The sequence below is a fragment of the Anomaloglossus baeobatrachus genome, chromosome 1 (genome assembly GCF_048569485.1).
Source record: "Anomaloglossus baeobatrachus isolate aAnoBae1 chromosome 1, aAnoBae1.hap1, whole genome shotgun sequence".
Taxonomy (NCBI): domain Eukaryota; kingdom Metazoa; phylum Chordata; class Amphibia; order Anura; family Aromobatidae; genus Anomaloglossus; species Anomaloglossus baeobatrachus.
In genome coordinates, this window is record NC_134353.1 from 272,650,447 (window position 1) to 272,671,671 (window position 21,225).

Below are 21,225 nucleotides of genomic sequence, written 5' to 3' on the forward strand. Positions count from 1 at the left end.
CGAACGTTCCACGAACCGAACTCGAACGGGACCTCCGTTCGGCGAACCAAACTCAAGCCGAACCACGACCGGTTCGCTCATCTCTACTCTTAACCACTTAAATGCCACTGTCCATCACTGAAAACGCGCAAACAGGAAGCGCCTCATTGATCATGCCCATCTTTCCACCCGTCTCATGATCATGTGGCACCAATGTTTTCTCACTATAGCCGGGGGGTCTGCTGAAGACCCCCGTGCCTGTCATAATGATCCTCCGTGGCCGGTATTCAGAGGAGGTTATAATTCTTTCTCTACAAATCAGTGCTGAAGAACTGCTCTGTATAGCACAAGCGATAAGCCGATCACAGTTTGAAGTCCCTATGGGGACTATTAAATCCAGTAAAAAGTTATAAATAAAAAAAAAAAACACAACTTCAAATCACCCCCCTTTTGGCCCATTAAAATTAAAAAATACACATATTTGGTATGAACGCATTCAGAAATGTCCAATCTATCAAAATATAAATTAATCTAATCGCTAAACGGCATAACGAGAAAAAATATAAAACCGCTAGAATTACATTTTTTTGATCCCTGCAACACTCCACTAAAAGGCGATCAAAACATCATAACTACCCCAAAATTGTATCTGTAAAAACATCAGCTCAGGACGCAAAAAGTAAGTCAGCACTGAGTTCCAGATCCCGAAAAATGAGAACATTAAGAGGTACTTTGCACGTTGCGACATCGCTACTGCGATATCGTCGGGGTCAAATCGAAAGTGATGCACATCCGGCGCCGGTAACGACATCGCAACGTGTAAAGCCTAGATGCGCCGATCGTCGGGGTCAAATCGAAAGTGACGCACATCCAGCGCCGGTAACGACATCGCAACGTGTAAAGCCTAGATGCACCGATAAACGATCGCAAAAGCGTCGTAAATCAGTGATCTGTGTAGCGTCGGTCATTTTCATAATGTCGCACCAATAGGAGATACGATGTTGTTCCTCGTTCCTGCGGCAGCACACATCGCTGTGTGTGAAGCCGCAGGAGTGAGGAACATCTCTTACCTGCCTCCACCGGCTATGCGGAAGGAAGGAGGTGGGCGGGATGCTTACATCCCGCTCATCTCCGCGCCTCCGCTTCTATTGGCCGCCTGCCGAGTGGCGTCGCTGTGACGCCGCACGACCCACCCCCTTAGGAAGGAGGCGGGTCGCCGGCCAGAGCGACGTCGCAGGGCAGGTAAGTGCGTGTGAAGCTGCCGTAGCGATAATGTTCACTACGGCATCTATCACAAGATATCGCATGTGCGACGGGGGCGGGAACTATCGTGCTCGGCATCACTAGCATCGGCTAGCGATGTCGCAGCATGCAAAGTACCCCTATGGGTCTTGGAAAATGGAGACAAAATCGAAATTAAACAACAATAAAAAAAACTATACATGTGTGATATATGTGCTCTTGTACTGACCTGGGAAATCATATTGCCAGGTCAGTTTAACTATATATTGAACGTCGTACATAAAAACCTCAAAAGCCATTAAGGAATGGCACTTTTTTTTGCAATTTCATTGCACTTGGATTTTTTCACTGTTTTTCACTGCGCTATGTGGCAGAATTAATAGTGTCATTCAAAAGTACAACGCATCCTGCAAAAAATTGTTGCTCGGCTCCAACAAGGTAAAAGCAGCTAGGGTGGGTCGAGGGCATGGCGACCATCGTTCATCAAATTTATGGCAAGTGACGGCATTCTCTATGCCACAAATCTTACTCCAACAGGGACTGGAGTAAGGTATGAGGTGCAGCCCTCACAGAGTCACACGCCACTTTGCACTTAGTTTGGTTGATTACGAGTCATGTGCCTATTAATTAGAGATGAGCGAACCAGAGTTTGGAGTTCGGGTGCTTTACGTAAGCTAACCAGTCAATCGAGTATCACAGCGCTCGGGTACGCTTGGTGCTCAGCCCAGTGCGAGCCGCTTGCAGTGTTTGAATGGCTCTCACTGGGGGGTAAACAAGAGCGTTTTCAGATGTAGTGTGCACAAAAAAAAAAAAGAAGTAAAAAACCACTCCTTCCCTCCCCTAGAAGTGCTCTGTTTATGGCTGGCTGCATGCAGGAGGAGACCCGAACTGCTCAACCAGTGACTTCCATTAGGGTTCAGGTCAAATCTGGGTTCCAAACTGAACTTTATCTAAAGTCCGGCTGAACCCGCCAAACTCGAACTTCAACGGGTCCGCTCATCTCTAATCATAATGAATCAGGAGCCTCACACTCCACTGCAATAAGACTGCGCCTGTGAAGATCACTGGTATTTAATTGGGGCCTTTGTTTTTAATATGTATGGAAATCATGGCGCCTTTTACATACCAAAAAAGAGCTGCCAAAAAAACTCTACGTTAGAGAAACCTAACAAAGAATACTAATTAAGACAACATGATGTAGGTGATATGAATAATATTTAGGAACGGCAAACAAAACGCATCATGCCTACCAATTCCTCTATAAGATAACAAATAAAACTGTTTTGGAAGACTAATTAGACTGTAACTGCAATGCAATCCTTATTAAATGGCTAATTAGCCTGGTATTTAAATGACATAAATTCTTTATGTAGAAGAATTAGCGTGTAATCAATGCAAAATAGGAAACAGTTGAGTAAGAAAAATCATTAGCATTTATTCTTGCAGGAAGCCTAATTAATTTGTTTCCAAGGCTTTCAATAGAAACTAAAAACTCTACAGGTACAGTTAGCAGCAACTATAATAAGCCATTAATAGATAATTAATATGTATATGAAGAATCAGCATTCAGGAGTCAGGAAAGTAAAAGTAGAGTGAATACACTTAATCACGCCTGAAGTAGCCCTATTAACCACTTCAGGACTGCCAGCTGCTGAGCGTACAAAAGCAAAGTCCAAACATGAGATATACTACACTGAACAGAATATAAACGCACACTTTTGTTTTTGTTCCCATTTTTCATAAGCTGAACTCAAAGATCTAATGCGGGCATAACACGGTACAATCTATCGTGCGATCGCACGAGCGATCGTACCCGCCCCCGTCGTTTGTGCGTCACGGGCAAATCGCTGCCCGTGTCACACATAGTCGTTAAACCGCCGTCACACGTACTTACCTGCTGAGTGACGTCGCTGTGGGCGGCGAACATCCTCTTCCTGAAGGGGGAGGGACGTTCGACGTCACACAGCGGCCGGCCAATAGACGCGGAGGGGCGGAGATGAGCGGGACGTAAAACATCCCGCCCACCTCCTTCCTTCCGCATAGCCGGAGGGTGCCGCGGGACGCAGGTAAGCTGCGTTCATCGTTCCCGGGGTGTCACACAGAGCGATGTGTGCTGCCCCGGGTACGATGAACAACCAGCACCATGAAAAATAAACGATTTTTTAAAAATAAGCGACGTGTACACGACTCACGATTTGTGACCAATTCAGCGTCGCTCGGAGGTGTCACATGAAACGACGTCGCAAACGATGCTGGATGTGAGTCACGAAAACCGTGACCCCCGACGATGCATCGCACGATAGCTCGTCTCGTGTGACGCCCGCATAAGACTTTTTCTTTTTACAAAAGGCCTTTTTCTCCCAAATATTTTTCACAAAATTGTCTAAATCTGTATTAGTGAGCACTTCTATTTTGCCATGATAATCCATGGACCTTAAAGGTGTGGCATATCAAGATGCTGATTAGACAGCAGGAATATTGCACAGGTGTGCCTTAGGCTGGCCACAAGAAAAGGCCTCTCTAAAATGTGCAGTTTTACAGTATTGTAAGGGTACAGTAAGGTAAAAAAAAACAAAAACTAGTCAGCATCTGGTGTGACCACCATTTGCCTCATTCAGTGCAATACATTGCCTTCACATATTGCTGATCAGGTTGTTGATGGGAAAAGTTGGGAGAAGTTGCTGGATATTGTCAGGAACTTGAACGTGCTGTCGTATATACCGATCCACAGTATCCCAAACATGCTCAATATGGGACATGTCTGGTGAGTATGCTGGCCATGCAAGAAGTGGGATGTTTACAGGTACCAGGAATTGTGTACAGATCCTTGCATGAGGTGATGGTTGTGGATGAATGGCACAACAATGGGCCTCAGGATCCCGTCACGGTATCTCTGTGCATTCAAAACGGGATCAATAAAATGCACCTGTGGCCACTGTCCATAATATAACCCCACTGCCACCATGGGTCACTCAATTTTCAATGTTAACATAAGCAAACCTCTCACCCACATGAAACACGGGATTCATCCGTGAAGAGAACGCAATTCCAACATGCCAGAAGTCATGGACTGTAAGCGTTGACCATTCAAGTCAGTTAAGACGATAGACTACAGTCAGGTGAAGACCTAGATGAGGACAATGAGCAGCAGATGAGCCTCCCTGAGATGGTTTTTGACAGACTGTGCAGAAATTCTTTGATTATGCAAACATTGTTGCAGCAGCTGTCCGTGTGGCTGGTCTCAGACGATCTTGGAGGTGGAGAGGCTGGATGCGGAGGTCCTTTGCTGGTTTATTTACACGGGGTCTGTGGTTTTGAGGCCAGTTGGATGTCCTGCCAAATTCTCTGAAACGCCTTTGGAGACGGCTTATGTAAAGAAATGAAAAATCGATTCATGGGCAATAGTTCTGGAGGACCTTCCGGCAGTCAGCATGCCAATTGCAGCTCCCTGAAAACTTGCGACTTCTGTCACATTGTTCTGTGTGATAAAACCGCACATTTTAGAGTGGCCTTTGCTTGTGGCCAGCCTAAGGCACACCTGTGCAATACTCCTGCTGTCTAATTCGCATCTTGATATGCCACACCTGTGAAATGGATGGATTATCTCAGCTACAGAGAAGTGCTCACTAACACGGACTAAAGGGGGCTTTACACGCTGCGACATCGCTAACGATATATCGTCGGGGTCACTGTGTTTGTGACGCACATCTGGCGTCGTTAGCGACGTCGCAGCGTGTGACAGACTGGAGCGACCTAAAACAATTGCAAAAAAGACAAAAATCGTTTGTTTTGGAGAGGTCGTTTAATTTAAAAAAATCGTCAGGTAAGTAGCGATGTTGTTCCTCGTTCCTGCGGCATCACACATCGCTATGTGTGACACCGCAGGAGCGACGAACATCTCCTTACCTCCGTCCACCGGCAATGAGGAAGGAAGGAAGTGGGCAGGATGTTCGGCCCGCTTATCTCCGCCCCTCTGCTTCTATGGGGCGGCCGCTTAGTGACGCCGCTATGACGCCGAACACACCTCCACCTTGAAGGAGGGATTGTTCGGCGGTCACAGCGACGTCGCTGACAAGGTATGTGCGTGTGACGCTGCCGTAGCGATAATGTTTGCTACGGCAGTGATCACCACATATCGCACATACGACGGGAGCGGGTGCTATCGCGCATGACATCGCTAGCAATGTCGCAGCATGTAAAGCACCCTTTAGACAAATGTGTGAACAATATCTGAGAGAAAAAGGCTTTTTGTATACATAGAAAGACTAAGTTCTTTGAGTTCAGTTCATGAAAAATGGGAGTAAAACGTGTTGCGTTTATATTTTTGCTCAGTATGTTCTTATGTCCAATGCTATGATGAAGGTGAATGTGTACTGAAGGTTTGTCCAGTACAGAACAGAACAAAGTAAATGGTATACGCATTACACACTGTGACAGAACTACATCAATATATTAGCTTTCAGATTATTCAGAATACCACACTCTTTCTACCTTTTCTTTGTCTGTGTTAATCAGTCTTTTGTCGTCTCTGTTCTTCAGTTTTCCTGGGGCTTCTGCCGTTGGAAGAGATGAATGGAAGAGGAACAGTTTCCCAGCACATTCTGCAGCCTGGGAGGGACGAAAATCGGAGCATTTACAATGGTGTATACCAAGTAGGACTGAATGTAAATGGATATTAGCAAAGCAATGATCAATGTATTTTACGGTATGCTACTATCCAGTAAATGCCATTTATACTTATATTGGATAGCAGCTCTCATGCAACACTTGTAGGGCAGTGCCTTAAGAGAGTTGCACCCTTTATTTTCATTTGGCATACTGGGACTTCCTTATGCTCGTAACATAAAACGGGATATTATAAAATGCATTGTCACTAGATGAAGAGTCCTGTGAGATTGACCATTAGCATACATCATCTGCTATAAGAAACGGATCCAAACTGAAACAATAAAATGTAATCAGTCATTCATCAGATGAGCATAACAGACATATGCCCTGGGGAATTCATTGGGGCTTCACCAGTCACCCCATGCCTAGGTTGTTTTCGTCCCCAAATGTTTTATTAACGTATCTGTGGTACCTATATAGAAAGTATATACACCACCTTTGAGACCCCTGTTTGTATGAAACTCTCTAAAGGTGAGTGACTGGCTTGGCTGCCTCTGTAACTCCAATAGACTTCAGTTAAAAGGTCCATCCTCATGCCGGTCATCTCTCCTATATAAGCTTAAGGGGTGGGAAGGGTCTCAGAAGTGGCATGGAAGACTCTGCATGAGAATCTATGCCATCAGACACACACAGTATATAAGGAGTGTAACAGAATAGGATGGGTACTCCTTTAGTCCATCTAAGGCTGCTTTCACACTTGCGTTGTTTTCCATCAGTTGCAATCCGCCGCCTTGAGTAATTATGGTAACCGGCAAAATATTTTGCAGGAATCCATTTCTTCCCCATAGACTTCTATTAAGGGCGGATTGTAACTGAAGGTCTCGTGTTGCATCTGCCCCACGGCGCATCCGTCGTTTAGCGACTGACCATCGGGCGGGGGAACGCAGAATGTAATATTTTTTGGCAGTTGTGAAAAAATGCACTCTGCCTCTCTCTCTCATGTTTCATGGTTTAATATGCAAGGAGATTTAATCCCAGTGTTATTGGCCGTCCAATCTTATGTGTGTAACTTGTGACAACATGGACTCTGAGTGCCTAGCATGGGTTAACTTTCTTAACATTCAGCCAGACAAGAAGACAGTTTGTTTATAGAAGGGGGATAATCCCTCAATGTTCTACAAGGCTCTTGGGAGTTTAGTATTGAAGTTTTTGTTGACTCGTGTAATTACCTTGGCTAATGAAGGCCAGACACCCAGATAACTCAATTATGCGAACTTCCCATTGTATTGCTAAGTGAATTGCTAGATGTGATGTAACTTACCTGTCTCACCCTTGTCTCTGGATATTTGAATATGGCTTGAAATCTAGCCAATGAGAGCCCAGTCTTTTCCACCAATCGTGAAGACCCCAATGGTCTGACTGGAGAGACTCTTGCTAGATGCTACCAATCTAGGACCTGTGGATCCGATTGGCAAGCCATAACTGAACCTGGATTATAACACTACATGGACCTCAGCTTCGAATGAAAGGATTCGGCTGAGGTATCAAGGACCACCTAAGGAAGGAATCCAGCTTGGGACAATAGTCACTAGACTACAGACTTTGCAGACCTCAGCCAGCTTCCTAAATCTGGTGTTATTGGATTCTCGGTGGGTGCCCGCCAAAAGCGATGTGCTGCTGGATTGGAGTAAGTAGCCCTGGAAGCTCTGAGGCACAGACATTCTAAATCCCTGGTGAGCCAGCGGAAGGGTGAGACTCTGTTGCCTGTTACATTTGTGTGTTTTGCTGGTTATGTGTTATGTTCCGTTAATTGTTTGGAGATCCAATAAAGTCTTAATATCGTGATTCCCTCACCCTGTGTTGTCTGAGTAGTGTTCCACCCACGGTTAAGGAGGTGGGGCGTTCAGTTGGGATGAGCCCTTGGCCATGCTGTCTTTCTAAAGGAGGCCGGGCCAGCGGACGAGAGCACCCACTGACCCCCGTGTCTCCACATAACTTTCTAAATAAGTGTTCCTGTAAGTCGTCACCATTTCCAGGATCTCAAAACATTCTTGTTTTCATTCAGAAGCTGAAAACGTGCCTTGACCCATTTCTTCCCGACAAAACTGGACAAACCTTTTAATAGCATTTTTGAGAATATATACAGGTAGCATAAGGTCCCATACTGAGTGGTTATGACCCAGGCTTCCTTATAATGAATGATAGTATGTGGGCTTCATGAAACATAACACAATGCAGAATGAATGAAGAATGTAAACACATGACATTCCTACGCTAATAGCGTACTCGTGTTAGGTCTAGAGAGCAGATTAGAAAGCCATAGACAGGTAGGGAATATGGGAACATGCTTCCCTGTCACATAATAGAAAGTTCCAGAAGGGGAACCTGAATTTTTGCTCCCTGCTGCCTAAGGGTGATGCTGTTTGGTGATTGGAGCTGGAGAATATTTGTCTTACTTTAAGTGTGTACATCACACAACATTTTTTCCTTATCATGAGGCCTCTCCACTAAATGCTGTAAATGGTGATCTGTTTATGTAAAAAACATAAAAAAACTATGATTCTAGAATCAGCGGAAATATTAAAGGGAATGTCCCACTATTAAATGGATCATTCAATGTCTTTGGCACTGCCGAGTACAGTGTTTGTCAGTGTCAGCTCACAGGCAATGAGTACAGTGTCAATGTGCGTGGCAGCCGGGATTCAATAACGAAAGTTGAGCAAAAAGATTTACAGGACCCTTATCAGAAAAGACTTCAGGAATGTCGGGAGGTAGGATTAAGCTCTTAGGGCTCTGGTGGATAGTCTACCAAATTGGCCAGAGTTTTGTGAATCTTTTAGCTAAATTCTACCTATCACCTATCCTGGTAATAACGGATAAGTTGTAATAGTGAGGCAATTCCATTGACAGTTCAGTATCCAGAGGATAGTAAAGATCATTCATGTCTGAGAATAATGAAAGAAATATAAAAAGGGAAAAAAGCTATAATATCGCTCAATCACAAAGGACTGCATAGACGCACTATAACATAAAATAACCTGCCTTCTCTGTACATATTTCCCGCATACAAGACAAGTTTATTGTCTGGAGCCTAGACATCCCCATCTCATAAAATGATGGCAAGTCGCTAATATATAAAGTCACAATATTAGCATGCAGTCCGATCTCTGGAATATTCATCAATCCTTAAAATGAAGCGCTGGTGTTACATTGCCTCCTTCAGTGTTTCCATGCATAGCGTTACTTCCACAACCCACTGTGCAGGGAAACTATGGCAAGGCTGCAATGAAGTAAACAAGGGCTGCTACATTGCCCTGCACATGCGAGTGGCCAAAGCATTACTACATGGAAGAACTGGTCCAGAGGTTGGATAGTACATCATCACTGATTAGAATACCCCTTTAAAGAAAATCTGTCTTGGTTTTATTAACAATATACACTAGATATCTTTTAAATGTAAATCACCCTAATATTGTGCAGCTTAGAAAAAAAAGCAGTACAAATCTTCATGTTCATAGAGGAGTTCAGTAGTCGTTTATATGGAGTTGCCATCCATTAACCAGGGACTCTGGCAGCAGGTTTTGGGTATATAATCTGAAGACACCATGCTGTAAGAGTTAAAAGAGTGAATTCAGCTCTGCCTCTATTATCACAAAGTGTGTTTTTGTTTACCTGCAATGTCTCTGTCACAATACAATGTACACAGAAAGCAGCTGCCAATCAGTGTTGTGGGTGGGGTTATACAGGGCTCAACATTCGGAGCTCTGCAGCAGAGAATGCTCTGATTTTATTACAGCTGCTGCACCCAGGAAACTAAGTGACATATAACTAGAATCAGGATCTCTGTTCCTACATCATGCTACTGTCAGATTGAATAGCAAGAACCTCCTGAAGAAGTCCCTTTAGGGAGATGAAACATTTTTCATTGGTCTTATATTACAGAAGTAGTAGTCTTCTCTGTATTACTGCAATGTGGGTTTAGGGTTCACAGGGAATTTCAACCTTGTTGCTGCAAATTGAAAATCACATCTATTTGTATTGTGGTGAATGAAGAATTGATACTGGAGCTCATGTTACTATCTTCTAATGATATGATCACATGATGGATTTTTTTTTCAGGGTTTTTTTTTAGACAGATATGGAGCAGATCCAAACACTTAGAAACCACTCAAAAGAATGAACATATTCATATATAAAAATTACTTTCTGTTGACATCATCAGACTTTTGAGCATCTTTTGACTGCTTTTGGTTTAAAAAAAATGCCTAGCACCTAAAGGGAATTTGTAACCAGGTTTTTGCCACCTAATCTGAGAGTAGTGTGTCACTTACTGGGCTGCTTAGTGTAGTTTTGACAAAATCACTGTTTAATCAACAGTAGAATATCATTACAGGACTACTTGACGGCCGCCTGGCAGTCCAGCATATTCATGTTCTCTGTACAACTGCTAGATCTGCAGCAGAAAAAACATTATTTTTACCAAAATGACAGCAAACTGCTCAGTAAGTGACATATCGCTAAAATGAGGGTCTCTGTCTCTATATTATGCTGCTCTCAGATGGCATAGCAAAAACCTGCTGACAGATTCCCTTAGAAGTTAGCTTTTGACTTGAAAGATGCTCAACACTTACAAGTCAATGGGAAGGTTAAAAAGATGCCTGGAAGACCCCTGGGCATCTTTTGGAGCATTTTGTAAGCATTTTTGCTTGGATTCTACTAATTGCTTAACACTAGAACTACTGAGGTAGTCATTTTGACTACTTTGCACCATGTATTTCTATATAAGTGTCACAAGTCCAGTAGTTCTAGTGTTAAAGGACTTAAATAAAAAATGTCCACAAATCGCCCCATAAGATGCTAAAAAATATATCTTAAAAAAAAAAACATCAAAAAGACACTGCACAGAAATGCTTAGGAGATTAAAAAAACAAACAAAAAAATAGCAAAAAAAAAAAAGAAACAGCGTTTCCATTTGAAAACCTCGTTGGTTTAGCTTGTCTGGAAAAGATGTTGTGTGCACAGATCATAAAACTGATCTTGTGCTTCCCAGCAATGGCTGTAAGAGTAATATATACTGGAATGAGATTTGCACGCTTATGTCTCGCTGAAGGACCATATTACATAGGCAACCTATTGAATAAATCTGTGTAATATTTCACTTTCCCTGTGATGGTGCTGCAGGGAAATCAAACACTCTCTGCCAGGCTTCCCCATATATTACATCAGATTGCCTGGATTCCCAGTTGGGGGCTGGCTCTGATCAGATTATTGAACAGACCTTTCTAGGAGCAGAGTGTAGCATTTACCTCCGGGTACAGATTAAATGTGTAACCAAATTCCATAACTTTGTCCTCTACATCATTACCATTTTCTGTTTTTTAGTCTCTACTATTTAGATTTGTTTTTAAATGAAGCAGATTAAGTCCCTTTCCATTCCGTGCATCTTGCATGCAGCGATCTTAAGGGCGCTTTACACGCTACAATATAACTTACAATGTGGCGGCGGGGTCACGTCGTAAGTGACGCACATCCGGCATCGTAAGTTACATTGTAGCATGTAACAGCTACGTGCGATTGCGATTGAACGGTAAAACGTTCATCGCATGCATGTCGTTCATTTCCTAAAAATTAAACGTCAGGTTGTTCATCGTACCCGGGGCAGCACATATCACTCCATGTGACACCCAGGGAACGATGAACAGATCTTACCTGTGTCCTGCGGCTCCCGCCGGCAATGCGGAAGGAAGGAGGTGGGCAGGATGTTTACGTCCCGCTCATCTCCGCCCCTCCGCTTCTATTGGCCAGCTGCCGCGTGGCGTCGATGTGACGCCGAACGTCCCTCCCACTCCAGGAAGTGGATGTTCGCCGCCCACAGCAGGTCGTATGGACGGGTAAGTACGTGTGACAGGGGGTTACTCATTTGGGCGACACGTTCAACAAATTGAACGTGCCGCAAATACAATGGGGGCGGGTCACATCGCATACGATATTGTATGCTTAATTGCAAGATGTAAAGCAGGCTTAACTCAAACCTCCCTTTGTTGTGCATGAGTGCTGCTATTCTTCTAGACTTGGCCAGACTGGGCAATAAAATGTGTTCTCCGCCCCCGATTACAATTCACTATAATGTTTGGTTAAGAGATGCAACACTAGAACTGATAGTTTAGTAGAAATGACTAATGGTGGGCACTGTCTTGGAGAAAAATTAATAATAAAGACCGTCATCTAGAAATTTGCTCCTGACTTATCTAATGCCTGAATTTAATATCCCATGACAATGATGGGAATAATAAAATAGAGTAAACAAATAACTATACTATTCGGTAATGCTCAGTATCCTCTAGCGCAGGGTTCCCCAACTCCAGTCCTCGAGGGCCGCCAACAGTGCATGTTTTCAGGATTTCCTTAGCATTGCATGGGTGTTGGAATCATCATCTGTGCAGGTGATTAAATTATCACATGTGCAATACTAAGGAAATCCTGAAAACATGCACTGTTGGCGGCCCTTGAGGACTGGAATTGGGGACCCATGCTCTAGCGGCTAACCAGTACTAAGATTGGAGAAACATCGTGACTCCTCAGGCTGCTGCCCTCAACTACACGTCATACAGATAGATGAGGCATCAAAGTACTGCACCATGCTGCGGAATATGTTGGCGCTATAGAAATAAAGATTTATTATTATTATTATTATTTATTACCATGATTGACTTCACCGGCCTACCATGTGGATAAGATTACACCATACAGTTATCTGTATAAAGATCATGTAAAATTACATGTCTGGCCTTAAAATACCCGACAAAACTACAATGCAAGGGCTTACATCCCAAATCTTAGCTTTGAAATGATACCACATTTTAGCAATGTAGGTGTAATATTTGGGGAACAGAACTCGGCACTCATGGAGGAGCAGCATGTATAATATAACTTCATATTCTGTGTGTGTATCTGTGCATAAGGGAGGGGAAAGTGACATTAGGATGAAACACTGACTCAGGGGCGAATACTGTAACTTTTCTTCATGGTATCACCCCAATATATCAAATCACAGAGGAGACAGAGGATTTCCTCTTTTATTCTATAGGAGTGGGAAGAAGAGACGTTTCACATGTAATCACCCTGCACCTAATCAGGACATTTGTTGACTCTGAGACGGAAATGTTTACTCGCATCTACATAGCGGACATTTTTGGCCTCTTTAATTCTGGTTATATGTAGATAGATTCATGAAAACATAGTATAAGAGATGTGTATGAACTCTCTGCATTTATATGTGTTGCACATTTTAAGCCTTGCTCTGGTCAGATTTTTCATCACCAATATTGATTTTAGGCCTTTTTTTTTTTTTTTTACTAAATATCTAATGTAAAAATGCATGATGTACCCATAATTGTAAAGTAGTACATAGAAGTTGGAAAGAAATAATGTGCAATAGGGGCTTATCGAAATATAACAAATGTAAGATGGGTCTAAGAAAGACTCACCTAATGTGGTTGTGAGAACCACAAGCACTATCATGGCATAAACGGCTGCAGCAGACACCCACGTGGAGTATAATCAATAGTGAAAAGGGTTAAAAACTCCATAGTGATTAGATCAAATTAAAGATGAGATCAATAAAATGAGGATGGTTTAATTGTCAACGCGTTCCAGAGCCATCTAGGCTCCTTCCTCAGAACAGTTTTGAGTTTATGATTTTGTCCTGAGGAAGGAGCCTAGATGGCAATGAAACGCGTTGACAATTAAACCATCCTCATTTTATTGATCTCATCTTTAATTTGATTTCATCACTATGGCAGCACTGAGTTTTTAACCCTTTTCTCTTAACTACTGATCACAATTGTACAGTGTAAGGTGGCATTTTCATAATGTGCTGTGTGTCTTTTTTCAGAAAAAATTAGATTTTTTTAAATATATAATTCATGAACAGAATAATACAAAGCTTTACAAGACACCATACCTATAAGAGTATGTTCAGAAGATTATCCTTTAAAAACAAAAACTAAGTACTATTGTTTTAGTACTAGAAAAGGCATTCTAACCTTTAGCGCCTCCATGCCTGCCTGGATTACGGGAGCAAACACAGTTTCACTTTCATTGGTATCTGCAAACATATCTGGAATCTGGCTAAGAAGGCTGCAAAAGAGAAAGAAATCCCGTCACTGAATGGCCGGGCGACGTAATCTGCAACGCGGTAGAAACACATCACTGCTCTGACATAGTTCACTGTAACGGTTTTCTTCCGATCAACATTAGACCAGACCGTATATCCTACAGAAAAAGAAATTAGCTGAATATATTACTTGTTAATGACTGATCTGGATTCATTAAAGTTGACAAGAAAACCATCCAGCAGAGGCAGAAAGACTTCAGCCACATCCGTCACCACCATCATCTGAGGCTGGGCCAGTTTGCTGTGCACATTGTAGAAGTGTAGATCCTTATTGTAGGTGACAAATCCCACCCGGATGGCTGACGATTCGGCATTCTCTTCTCTGCAGACAAACAGAAGACAAGGTAATACCAAAATATACAGAAGTCTATGTACATCAAGATGAACACAGAGCGTTCCATGGGTGGGCCCTCATCAACCTGCTGCAATTTGTGGAGAAATCTAGGAGTGATTGTTAAATATTCCTGTAGCGCCACCACAGGGACAATTAAAGGAGCACTATCAGATTTCTGCTACGTAACATGATGTGGGTCAGTGAGCCTTATACCAGTGATCTATCTATTACTAGGCTGCATGGTGTAGTTTTGATTCCCTGTTTTCTCCGATGTTGCAGCGGTCAGAATGCTGAGCTGTGTATGGCCCCGCCCACACCCATGATTGGAAGTTTCCTGTGCACATTATCAGGTTGCCAATCAGTGATAGGGGCGGGGTTACATAGATTTAGCCTAACTGCCCTGCACAAGAGACCTAGTCAGGCATTGACAATCTCCTGTTGATAAAACACTGATTGTATTGAAACTACAGCAAGCTGTGGAGTAAGTGACACTTCCTTGGAATCAGGCTCTCTGCTCGTATTCTATGGTACTCCCAGATTAAATAGCAAAATCCTGTTGACAGATTCCCAAATATGTAGGTGTACAGTAAAGGGTTAAAAAAAACTGCAGCACAATCCCTTTAAAGAGCTCTATGGCTGAGACATTTTACATACTGTCACTGCAATTTTATAAGGGGACAAGCAAACCATGGGAACTCAATATAGGAAGAGGCCCCATACCATTACACTTGCTATGTCAGTGACAGGGAGCATCTGAATATTTATTTATTCTACTCACTTATATATCGCTATTAATTCCACAGCGCTTTACAGATGTGATCATCACTGTGCCCATTGGGGCTCACAATCTAAAGTCCCTATCAGTATGTCTTTTGAGTGTGTGAGGAAACCGGAGAACCTGGAGGAAACCCACGCAAACACAGGGAGAACATACAAACTCCTTGCAGATGGTGTCCTTGGTGGGATTTGAACCCAGGACCCCAGCGCTGCAAGACTGCAGTGCTAACCACTGAGCCACCGTACCGCACAATATAACATATTATTGTCAGGATGGATTAAAATGTTATATATGTCATAAAACATAGTCATGATAAAGCCTCAGTGTATCCCTAACCTTGTAATATTGATAAATGGACAAATACGCAATTATTACAAATTGATCACTTTCACCATGATTCCATCAGACTACAAGTCTTCACTTCACACACAGGCAAAGCAGTAAGTTTAAGAACAAATTTGTGCTCAAGTTAAAATGAAAAAATTAAGTAAAAAGAACTTTCTCCAGATGAAATTGCATTCTTTAGATACTATGACAAGGAGAACCCTTGAAGTAGATGGAGTGTACTAATGACAGTTACACCTCATTTTCTGACTGAACTGGTGCCAACATGACTCACAAACCACATTTAGCTGTCAATGGTGGTGATGTCTACTATGCTACACTCCCCCCACCTCACCCTAAAAAGAAAAAGGCCAATTTGGGAGGCATTTCTGTGTGTTTCCTCAGAACCTTAACCCTTAAGGCCCCGTCACATGCAACAACGTATCTAACGATATATCGCCGGGGTCACGGATTCCGTGATGCACATCCGGCATCGTTAGCGACGTCATTGCGTGTGACACAAACGAGCGGCCGTTAACAATGGAAAATACTCACCAAATCGTCCATCGTTGACACGTCGTTCATTTTCAAAAAATCCTTGATTGTTGAGGACGCAGGTTGTTCGTTGTTCCCGAGGCAGCACACATCACTATCTGTGACACCTCGGGAACGACGAACTACAGCTTACCTGTAGCCGCCGGCAATGCGGAAGGAAGGAGGTGGGCGGGATGTTACGGCCGCTCATCTCCGCCCCTCCGCTTCTTTTGGGTGGCTGCTTATTGACGCCGCTGTGACGCGCACGAACCGCCCACTTAGAAAGGAGGCGGTTCGCCGGCCACAGCGATGTCGCTAGGCAGGTAAGTCCGTGTGACGGCTCCTTACGATATTGCGCGCCACGGGCAGCGATTTGCCCATGACGCACAAACGACGGGGGCGGGTACGCTCGCTAGCGATATCGCTGCGTGTGACGGGGCCTTTACAATTACATGACGGCCAAGTAGAGGCTATGTACAAAAAAATCAAGAGGGTTCATTTCTTAAAATATAAAGGGTTTATCCTCTAAAGGGCTACCTGTCCTTAAAGGGAATGTCAGAATGCTCCATCCCCCGAAATTGTTTACATGGTCATGGTGTTCTCTACATTTTGTCATCCATATCTTAGCTTATCCAATCTGTTGCTCACTTACTGCAAAATTGCTGGTTTTAAAAATATGCAACAGAGGCTTAAAGGGTTATTTCCGTCTCCAAGATCCTATCCCAATATGTAGTAGGTTCAATAATAATATTAGCAACTACCTCAAATTAAAAATGTAGTATAGTTCTCCTGATTAGCTATGTCACTGTCCTCATTTGCAGGGCCTTGCAGCTTAGGCATCCAGGGTTATAACCATCCATATAGTGAAAATTAATTAGTTGCTCATGGTCAGAACCATGAATCCCCAAGCTATTGCAATGCCCTGCACATGTGGTAAGCTACACAGCTAATCAAGAGAACTATACTACATTTCTAACTGGAGGTATTTGCTATTATTACACCTACTACCTATTATGATAGGATCGTGGAAATGGGAATACGCCTTTAAGGGCTCATGGTATGTCAAAGTACTTCCTAATCCTTTGCCTCCCCAGTGCCACCCTCTACTGCTTGACTGAGAACTCAATGGCTTGCCTACATAGTTGTGAATTGTAACCAGTGGAGAATAGCAGCATGGAGATCGCAGGAATGGCAAGGCTACAGGAGGGGAGTACTGATTAATTTTACTTTCAATGAAGCCCTTAAGCCCGCACACAAACTTTTAATAAATAGGTCTTAGAATAAAAATAAGTTCACCAATTTGAGGTGTTAAAAAAGATGTGCCACTGCTATGTACTAATGTACAGTGACAAGCAAAAGGGTAACAATGATTTGAACTTTTGACTTTCAGGCTCCATATCTCTCAATCCACTAAAGTGTTGAAGATGAGACTACCTTCATTTTATAGAGAATCATCTTGGCTATCTCATACAAAAAAATGTTTACTTGCAACTATTTAGCAAATGATTAGTTATGCAGATTCTTGTCATGTCACTGCATTGTTACTGTTTTGCTCCTAAAAATCTAAATTTGAACCTGTATTATTTTGTTTGTATTTTGTAAATCCACCTTCGGTTTTCAACGCTGCCTGAATCCTTGTTGACATGTTCTCGATCAGATTCAAGCATGTTTAGACCTAAATCTGGCCCTAGTGTAAAAGGCTGTGTCTGACCGTACAGGCACATGGTTAGAACATAGCACAGCTCCTGGGCAGGGGGGGGAACCAAAACAGAGTATACATTACAGCATGATATTCCAGGTGCTGATTTCTATTAGGTAAAACATTTCAATGCCTGCTTAAAAAGTAGCAGTAAATGTTTTACCTCACAGAAAGAATCAGCTGTGATCCCATGCTGTCCTGTCTGTATACTCCTTTACATCCTCCCCTGCCCAGGAGATGTGGTATGATCAGACCATGTTACTGCACTGTCAAACATGGCCATTACACAGTACAGAACACGGACATATTTATAAGATTATCTCAGCGCAAAACATTGTTTTCACACATCCAATTATGGAAATTATTATTCCAATATCGATTGATTAAAATGTACTTTGTTCATTTGAAAACCCCTTTAAGCAGGGGTTGTCCAGTAGGTGCAAAGCTTTTTGTACAAAAGACGTTAGCAATATACATATTCAAAGTATATATATATTGTGTTCAGAACTCAGCCATAACTAAGACTGATCTGTTCTCACAAGATCGCAGAAATTGGTGATACCAAAACCCAAAATGGACCCAAATAAAGTACATAAAGATTCTGATATTTTGGATGACAAAGATAGCGCTTCAGGATTCACCACCCCCAACAGACCCCAGAATGTGTGAAGCCTTAAAGGCAATCTGTCAATAAGATCATCCCTCCGAAGCCGTCTATATGGTCACGCATTTTGATATCTATAATCCTAAGCTTTATATCAGAGAAATCCACATTTTTCTTATGTGTAAATGAGCAGTTCCAAGCTATGGACCGGACACAGAGCTCCACAAGAATCTGCCTCCAGAGCCTATTTTAAATGAAAGGAGGGTTACCAGTGTGAGACATGTAATGACTGTCAGTCTCCTCTACTGATCTCACTGCATAGCTATAATTTATTACAACGTTTTATGATCTGCGTGCCCATATAGACGATGTAAGAGAAATGGTCCTACTGACAGATTGTCTTTAGCCTTGTGCTATGTACAGCATATACAGAATTTCTATTATTAATTACACTATGAGATGCAGTACTTGTAAAGACGGTGTCCCCTTAATGCACTATATGGGCTGTGGAATCCTTGGAAAATAAGAACTATGTACTTACTCAGCCCACCTATGCACAATAATAGGGAGAAAGCTGTCAATCAGTGGCGAGGTTGTGGGGCTAGATCGGCAGCTCATCAATCCTAACGGAGCGCTGCATTAGATAAAGTATACATTTCTCACAAACTATAGGCCACAGCTACATACCAGAAAAAATACTGAAATGGGTCTGTCACTATTCTATGGTAGTTTTCTTTTAACCCGTTACCGACATATGATGTACTGGTATGTCATATCTTTCCGGACAGATGATGGCTGTGATATTCATCCATCATCTACCTCTAATAGCTGCGGGTGGAGTCTTTTAAATGCTGCTGTCAATCTGTGACAATGGCATCTACAGTGCGCCGGCTAGGGTGGCTCATCGGTGCTCCAAAATACGGTTGGTTTCCGTGACAGCTCTTGGCTGGCAATCATAGGAAACTGTGATTTTTGCTTTATAGAGAAATACTGTGGTTCAAGTCTCCTTTAGGGGACTGACAAAATTCTGAATGATCTGAAGTATTAGCCTAATCATATTTCCAAGTCATCTTTACCGTAAAATAAATAATGTAAGTAAAAGACCACAAAATAAAACATTGTGGAATGGCGCTTATTTTTGCTATTTCACTATATTTGGATTTTTTTGAAAAGTGACAATCAAAAGTACAATTCCTCCCACAGAAAAGAGGTGCTGAGACGGCCATGATGACAGACCAACAAAAACGTTCTGGAAAATCGCCCAGTTGGAACGGGTTAAAGGAAGTCTGTCAGCAAAAAATGAAAATTCAAATGAAGCAGATGCGCTCAGTTCACCCTTGGCATAGCCAAGCAGATCAGTGCATGTTCCCAATCCCACTATCTCTATGCTGCTTTATTTCCAATAAAAGCACAGTAGGCCATAAAGGAAAAAGAGAGTGGAGATAGATGGAGAGGTGGAAGGGAGTAGATAGGTTGACCGCTCCTTGGGTGCATTGAGCGCTTGTGCTTGGTTTGAACAGTCATTTTGTACTGATAGACTCTGTTTAAAGCCTTAAAGCCGCTTTACACGCAACGACATCGCCAACGCGATGTCATTGGGGTCACGGAATTCAAGACACACATCAGTTCTCGATAGCGACGTCGTTGCGTGTGACACATGACGATCAAAAATACTCACCTTATAGTTGATCGTTGACACGCTGTCCATTTCGCAAATATCGTTGCTGCTGCAGGACGGAGGTTGTTCGTCGCTCCTGCGGCAGCACACATCGCTATGTTTGACACCGCAGGAACGAGGAACCTCACCTTACCTGCGGCCGCCCGCAATGAGGAAGGAAGCAGGTGGGCGGGATGTTCGTCCAGCTCATCTCCGCCCCTCCACTTCTTCTGGGCGGCCGCTTAGTGACGTCAAACTAACTGCCCCCTTAGAAAGGAGGCGGTTCGACGGTCACAGCGACGTCGCTAGGCAGGTAAGTAGTGTAACGGGTCCGAGCGATGTTGTGCGCAACGGGCAGCGATTTGCTCATGACGCACAACCAACGGGGGCGGGTACGCTCGCTAGCGATCTCACTAGCAAGATCGCAGCGTGTAAAGTGGCCTTTATTCACACGTCACTATTTCTGCATCACTGTATGAAGCCAGTAGTGGAACGTACAGAGTAAAACTATAATTGAAAGATTGACACTTGTTCTGTGTTTTGAAGATCCTCCTAGTGGCCAAATACTAATGAATTACTGATCAAAAATACTGGTGTGTAAATGAGGCCTCATAAATCTTCCCTAGTTTCTATACTCCTATTTGCGTTGTCCACTGCTGGTCTGCAGAAGTCTTGGTGGCACATGCTGATGACATGGATCTTTCTAGAAACACCCAGTATGCACCAGATTTCTGCCCGAAAGTGGGAAAACTTGGGAGTCAGATATACATGAAACGTATAGTTTCTTCCCTAGTTTCGATACTATTTGGGTTGTCCACTGCTGGTCTGCAGAAGTTGCAGTGGTCTTGGTGGCACATGTTGATAACATGGATCTATTTAGTAACACCCAGTATGCCCCAGATTTCTGCCCGAAAGTGAGAAAACTTGGGAGTCATATATACATGATACGTATAGTTTTTTAGCACTGGAGTTTTCCTTTAATAAAAATAATTCTGAGGGCACATTACATGACGTATACCCTTGGAAGCCTTCCAGTAAAAACAAATTGAAATATGCCCAAAAGATAAATCAGAATGAACAAGAAAGAACTATTATCTGATGTTGTTTCACGCCAGCAAAGAAGCACAGTAATTGCACTTTTCCACTGGGAAAAATCAGAGAACTTTCTGTGGTGAGATCATAGATGGCTCCGCATCATTCCAGAACTGAGGACCTGTCTTGCATAAATGACTTAATGATTACACGTTTATGTGTCTAGGCTTGTAGCAATAGCAGATCTTCTAGATTCTG

General features: G+C 42.9%; 1 protein-coding gene across 1 annotated transcript in view; it reads right to left on the reverse strand.

Annotated features, from left to right (window-relative positions):
- SEC24D (SEC24 homolog D, COPII component) overlaps positions 1-21,225 on the reverse strand; it is a 164,588-nt gene that overhangs the window by 47,971 nt on the left and 95,392 nt on the right. The window contains exons 12-14 of the mRNA XM_075350122.1: positions 14,136-14,327; positions 13,875-13,968; positions 5,713-5,829 (exon numbers count right to left, since the gene is read on the reverse strand). Coding sequence (XP_075206237.1) covers positions 5,713-5,829; positions 13,875-13,968; positions 14,136-14,327 — 403 coding nt within the window. The remainder of the gene's footprint in view (positions 1-5,712; positions 5,830-13,874; positions 13,969-14,135; positions 14,328-21,225) is intronic.